Raw genomic sequence first — 7,194 nt, forward strand, 5'->3', positions numbered from 1 at the left:
AGCCATGTAAGGATATAATATTGAAGAAATCATAGGATCTGGGAGATGATCAGCATCCTTCAGTGAGTTTCTTTCTAGATGTGCATGGTGTAGGGCTACAGCTTAGCACCATCCATACTAACATGCTGTAATAGATCAATGATATACTTATATTGGTTCAAGGAAAGATCACTAGAGTCTCTGTAAACATAAATACCTAAAAATTGGGATAAAGGCCTAAGATCTCTCACAGCAAACTATGCTTTTAATTTTGTCAACCAAGTTACTGATAGCTCCCAAAAGAATTTCTTATCTGGATGATATCATGCACATAGGTCAAAACAAAGATATGAATCTGTAAATCATGAAAAATTAAGAGAGAAATGTTGAGTAAAGATCTAGTAAAGTTCACATCTAATAAAGCATGTGAAAGATGGAAACAACCTTAATGGTAGGTTTCTCATATATAAGGCAATACATGGATGTTTGGTAGTAGTAAATATTTTAGAGAAATATTGGAGCAGTGAAGGATCAGTTCTTTATTTTGAGAGTTTATGTTAAAAAGCATCGACCCAATATTAAGAAGACAAGCTTAATCTTTAATCCTTTAAATATTAAGAAGACAAGCTTAATCTTTAATCCTTTAAATATTAAATCAGTTTCTATAATGTGACGAAGTTTTCGTTCCGCAATCTTACTTTGCTGCTAAGTGTGTGGACAAGTTAAATAATAAAAGATATCATTGGTGTTTTAAGATAATAGATTTTCAATCTAAGGTTTTAAAATTAGTGAAACAAATGAACACCTTAGATGTTTGTTTTGAAGGAAACATCCATGAGTATGGAAAAAAAGTCATGGACAAGTAATAGACTAAAGATGTTAAGTCCAAGTAATAGACTTATGCCACATAGAGGCCATTGTCTTCACCCAGAGTAATGCAACAAGTCCACACTTCTTATTTGATGAGAGATTCTTTAATCGAATTGGGTAAATATTGGCTCACTCTATCCTTGCAAAGGGGAATAATTCCTTATTGCCATGTCCTTCCAAGTAAGGGAACAATTTTAGAAGCTAAATTATGAGAGGGAAATAAGGAATTATTCAAATCCTATTAAAGCTTTTTATTTTCTTCAAGTTGCTCTGCTTCATTAATCTATTTGGCTAATTGATCTTAACCTTCTCTGTTTTTAAGCTCTTCAATTAGCTACTGACTTCAAATTTGCTTTTAAACAAGAAGGTATTGAAGTTAGTATGTGCTTGCATATATTTAGATTGGAAGTTTGATTTAGTGATTGATAATTATTTTCTAGAATTTCATTTACACACACAGGTTTTTTTATGTCAATCTTATAAATATATCGTATTATATTTAAAAAATCTCAAATAATTTCATATATTTATAATTAAAGTGAGATTATTATGTCTTATGTCAAATTTAACTAAGCGCCGCTAAAATAATTATAATATCCTTTTCTCCTTTGAATTTTAAGATAATATTGTTAAAAATATTCGGTTAATTTTAACAGAAAAATTAATTGTCCCACTTCAGAAGTGTACTCATAAATAGTTTGAGACATAATTTTGAGTACAAGTCTATAAAATATATTTAATAATTTAGATATATATATTATCTTCATTAATTTGGAATACAATAGGTGATATCCAGAACCGAATTGCTTTGTAATTCGCACGATGCGCCGAGATTCGCACACATAAAACATGTATATATATATATATATATTATTTTATTTTATTTTAATGTATATATAAAATTTTAAGAGGCTGGTAAATATAACCTGACATGCACTGCTGAACTGAAGCAGGAGAAAAGAGCGTATCAGATGTTTAGTAGCAAACAGGCATCATTGAAGTTTCCTAACGACAAGAGTGCAAAAGAAAAGAACCTGTCAAATTCCGATTGGTTCATTAAGCTGTAAGATGTTGTATTGAGGACTGTGGATCCTTCATCTCTCTTGGGAAAGCTCCTCCTCCGAACACCCAAGCACTAATGTCTGCAGCCTTCTTCCTTCAACCCTCTCTGCTCTCTCTTCTCGTCTCTTCCTCCGCTTGTCGGAAAAAGGGAATTTATCACAAAACCCCTCCGCTTAAGTTTCTACTTTTCCTCCGCCCCCTTCCTTTTGAGTTTTTTCCTCAGTTTTTTTACATTTAGCCCCTCGCATCCCAACTTATTCTCACTCTCTAGTCCTCATCGCACACTCATTTGCTGCTGCTCCTTTTGGAAAGCTCCCGGTCCACGAAATATTTCCGGAAATGGAAAACCTAGGCCCCGGCGAAACCCTAGATGGCGGTACTTCCGAGAAACCACCTGAGCCCAAAACCCTAGAAACTCTCGGAGGAGCTGCGGAGGTTCCCCAAGGAGATGATTTCGGGCTTGGTTTAGGGTTAGGAATAGTGCAGCAGGGGAATGCGGTGGCGCCGGTGGAGAGGTCGCCGTTCGCCGCCGGCGATCTCGTATGGGGAAAGATCAAGAGCCAACCGTGGTGGCCGGGACAGGTGATCGACCCTACCCAAGCGTCGGACCAAGCTGTGCTTGCTCGCCGGAAAGGCGGAGCCTCCGTTCTCGTCTCCTTTTTTGGCAGCGATGGCAGCTTCGCTTGGTGCCAACCCTCGCAGTTGAAGCCCTTCTTCTCGGAAGACCTCGGCGAGATGGCGCGGCAAAGCCGCTCGAAGGGCTTGATCACGGCCATCGAGGAAGCCCTAAGGTTTATTTCCCGGTGTCTGGAATTGGGCCTCACTTGCCATTGCATCCCCCCGGAGGCACGAAGTATGGGCCCAATAAGCCGGTCGGAGAAGCTCGGGTTTGTAAATTTCTCGCCTATGGAGTTTCTGGATTGTGTTCGCAATGTGGCCATTGATGTCTTCTTTGCTGATATGATCGAATGTGCGAGTCTTCAGGGTTGGGTTGTTGCGCTTGGTAAGGGTTGGTGCGGTGGGTCGGTTGGGTATCACAAGCGCAGGAATATATCAGAATTGGTGGATAAGATTGATCTTGATGTCCCGGCAGGGGACTTGATTGATGGCAAGGAGGAGGATGAGGAAGAGAAGTTGTCTAAGAGTCGGAAGAAGAGAAGCATGGCTTCCCTCATTGCCGAGATGGATTTGGATACTGTTGAAGTTAGTGATGCAGAGGAGGTGAAGGTGGATGGCAATGTGGAACCCGAGGCGCAGAAAATTAACAAGAAGAAGAAGAGCAAGAGCATGAATGTGGAGATCTGTAGCTTTAAGAACGAAGAAGAGTTGGGTTCGGGGTCTGGAAGGCGGGAAAGGAAGAAAAGCAAGTATTTGTCACCTCCCTATACTGATACAAAAGATTTGGTCCCGCCGAAGATTGCAGAGGCAAAGAAATCTAAGAATTGTACTGATCCTTCTCAGGTTTTGCTCAGTGATTCTGCAAGCATTTTGAAATGCAATAGTGAGATGGTCCAGAATGAAGAGAATACCAAGGGCCCGCCATTCAAAACTGATGGGATGTCTGTAAGAGAGATTTTCTTGGAGCTGATTTACACAGCTCAAAGTTCATCTCACCTGAAATGGAACCGGTCGGCGAAGGTTGTCAGGGGCTTTTTTGCTATGTATAGAAGTTCGATGTATGTCGAAGCTACTGGTTATGGGTCATACCAGAAGCACGTGAAAGACTCTTGCTGTGCAATAGGACAATCTCCTGTTAAAGAGGTGGCAGATTATCCTGATGTCAGGAAGTCTGAGGGGAATGGGGACAAGGATGAGGGTGGAGCTGGTGGAGAGACTCACACGTGTTTAAGTTCTGCTTCAATCAATAGCTCCAAGCAAAAGAAGGCAAGACAGAAGAGGAAAATGGCAGAGGGTGGAAGTGGTGGAGAGACTCTGGCTGGTATATTTTTAAGTCCTGCTTCAATCAATACCCCTGACCAAAGGAAGGCAAAACAAAAGAGGAAGAAGGCAGAGGGTGGAAGTGGTGGAGAGACTCTGGCTGGTACATTTTTAAATCCTGCTTCAATCAATACCTCTGAACAAAAGAAGGAAAACCAGAAGAGGAAGAAGGCAGATGTTGGAAGTGGCGAAGAGGTGCAAAAGGGTTTAGCTACTGATTTAACCAATCATTCCATAGAAAAGGAGTCAACAGAGAAGAGGAACGAGAAGGAGGACAAATCTAAGACTGATGCTCCTGTGAATATGGATCTCCATTCTGTAAGTTTTCCTGCAGAAAGTAATTATACATCTATGAATAAGAAGAACAATGATGACGCTAATGGTGGAACGACAGTAAATTCAATTAAAGGTTCTATTGATTTCCTTGAATCCGCTAAAGCGAGTTTGGAGGGTTTCAAGAGCAAAGAGGTGGCTAATGGGAATAACCCAATGGTAATGGATCATGAACTTAAAGATCATCCTCAAGAAGGTAAATCTAAAGCTCAACAAAAGAGGAGGAAAAGAAATAATGGACCTACAAGTGCTACTCCGCCTTGTACAGGTCATAAAGCTTCCAGTGGTTCAGGGGAAGGTAATTCTAGGCAGAAGAGAAAGAAGGACGGAGATATCTACGGAAATCCAGCTGCACTTCTCTTGAATTTTAATCCTGGTGTTGTCTTGCCGTCCAAAGAGGAGCTTGTCTCTACATTTAGCAAGTATGGGTTACTGATTGAGACCGAGACAGAGCTGCTACAAGATAGTGGCTCTGCTCGTCTTGTGTTTGCAAAGAGCACCGATGCGGAGGCAGCTTTTAATAGCTCTGATAAACTTGGTGTTTTTGGGCCCCCATTTACTACTTACCAACTCCGGTATCTACCTCCTATGAAAGTGAGCTCACCACCAACACCTATACCTATTCCAAAGCCTCCACTTCCTTTTATAAGGAAAAGCCTTGAAAGGATGATATCATCTCTGACTGGCACTTCTTCGCCACTGAAAAAAGCAGCATCACCAGATGGGTTAAAACCAGAGATAAAAGAAAATCTGGTTGGTGAGATGCAGGGCCTGCTGAAGAAGGTTGATAAGATGCTGAGTGGGCCGCCTGCTGTTGCCCATCCTTAATTCAACTATTTTATAAATATGGTTCTGTCCGCTATTAGCTCATGTAGTCCCTTTGCCTCTATGTTAGTTGTTTTATCTTTTCAAGAATAGCTTCTCTTTTAGGTTTCCTGAATGTTGATGTTATGACCTTTAGTGGTACCTATAAAATTGCTTTTGCGCAATGGGGACTTCCTGTATCGATGTTCCATACTACATGATAAACATTTCAGCTTTAACCTTGGTCTCATCATTTTCCATGTGTTTCTAAATGGATGGTTCCGACTGCTTACTATAGCAATTGCTTTGAGCTTCTTTATTACTGCGTTCATCGTCTAAATCTTCTCGAGCTTTCTACTTATGTAAATATTAGATACTGTCATTTTTTCTACATTTTAATACAATCTCTGAATACTGTCAGGAGGTAACTGAATTTGAAATTGATATGAAGATAGATATATTGAGAGTGTGTTTTGATGGCTTAATCTTTTATACAAGTGTGTTGGGATGGTTGTGAAGGTTGGCTATTACTTTTTCTTCCTTACTAGATCATGTATGGTTTAGTCTTCTTTACCTGTAACGGGAACTATATTATATTTTTCTTGCAATTACCATATATTGTCTGAAAATTGCAGGACCCTATGGAGTTCTCGTCAAACAGCGTAGGGGTTAATAGCCTGTCATGAGAATGGATTAATAAAATCTATGCCCACAATTATTTCAATAGTTATTGTGGAAATTGTTATTCTTAACTTTCAGATATGCATGTTTTCTTGTTCTTGGTATCTAAAAAAAAAGCTCTGAAAATTGTTTCTGTTCTGTATGTTCTGAAATAGTTATCAGGCGACACCGATGATTACTTAATTGTGACAACATTGATGGATATGCTGAAGGTGTTCCTATGCTTTTGCTCAAATCGTGATCAGATTAAGTTTGTTCTTTTGTTTGCTGTAATCTGCTTATCTGTCTCTGTGGGAGTTTATTTATTTTCTAGAATTTGTTTCTCAAAGTTATTGTCATTCCTCTGTTTATGGTTATTGGTACATACTGTTTATTTGGCATTATATCTCGAATTTATACTCTAATGAAGCCAGTTGATTCATCTAATTAATAAAATTATGGAATACGGGGACTATAATTCATTTATGGGTGGATCAAACTGATGAATCTAAGCTTGCAAATTGAAGCTTTTATCAGCACTCCAAGCCAAAGAAATTATACTCCGGAAGTTGAATGTCTGGTTTGTTCTTGTTTGCTGTCATGTAAATATATAGAATTACTTATCTTTTCTTTTCTCTCTCTCTCTCTCTCTCTTCAAACAGAGAAAGAGAAGCCAGACTGGAAAAACTAATAGGTCGAACTCATGTATTGCTCTAAGATATCACTTTAATCCATTAATCATTTTAATCATTCCCTTTCACATGTCTCTTCTTCTCATCTATCGGCTATGAGATATAATTCACTATTTTGATATCACATCAAAGATAATAATAATACTGCTGTACTAGTTTACAATCAAGCACCCATTTTTTCTAAACTCATTTTATCTTATTCAAGGTTAGAAAATGAGAGTAGCTAAATTAGTTTTGGAGCTATAATCAATCCAAACATAGTATATACAGTAAGATCGTAATTCTGTTATCAGTGTATTGATGTCTCTACCGTAACTTTGGATTAATTTTTTGGAATAATTATACTTAGAACTCATGAGCTATTGAAAATGTACCATTCCCCTGACTCTCTATAAACAGAAAAATCTAAAATGACCAAAATATCTCTAAGAAGATAAGAACAGGGATAAAAATATTATATCCCTTAAGTAATACTTATGTCCAAAATTAGTTTATCCCTATATATTTACGAGTTCATTTTTTTCAAAGTTAATAGAACACGCCCGAACGACTAAAATATCCCTTCATATTTATTAGGCAAAATAAATGAGTTTTTTATCTGATTTTTTTTTTAAATCCATATTTATCTTGTGATATAATTATTAAACTTTATAAAAACCCAAGTTTAATAAAATTTATTATATATTTGGTATAATTTAGAAAGTAAGATAAAAAAATATGTTGGTAATTTTTCGAGAGAAAGAAATGCTATATATTGAAAATGATATTTTTGTCTATTAAAAGTTAAAAAGCGAGGAAATTCAACTCTCCGTCTAATTTTTGAAATTTTCTAAGACATTCCGTTAATTGGATAGAA

The 7,194-nt window shown here is 37.7% G+C and overlaps 1 protein-coding gene across 1 annotated transcript; it reads left to right on the forward strand.

Moving 5' to 3' along the window:
• Window positions 1-1,835: 1,835 nt before the first annotated feature.
• LOC140765653 (uncharacterized) lies at window positions 1,836-5,248 on the forward strand. Its single transcript, XM_073104832.1, has one exon. The coding sequence runs from the start codon at window positions 2,251-2,253 to the stop codon at window positions 5,008-5,010; it is 2,760 nt and encodes a 919-aa protein (XP_072960933.1). The 5' UTR covers window positions 1,836-2,250; the 3' UTR covers window positions 5,011-5,248.
• Window positions 5,249-7,194: the final 1,946 nt, after the last annotated feature.

The sequence above is a fragment of the Typha angustifolia genome, chromosome 8 (assembly GCF_048772165.1).
Source record: "Typha angustifolia cultivar Huaian chromosome 8, ASM4877216v1, whole genome shotgun sequence".
Classification (NCBI taxonomy): Eukaryota; Viridiplantae; Streptophyta; class Magnoliopsida; order Poales; family Typhaceae; genus Typha; species Typha angustifolia.

Excerpts from the sequence above, each read along its gene's own strand:
- LOC140765653 (XM_073104832.1), top strand. The coding sequence starts at position 2,251 with ATGGAAAACCTAGGCCCCGGCGAAACCCTAGATGGCGGTACTTCCGAG.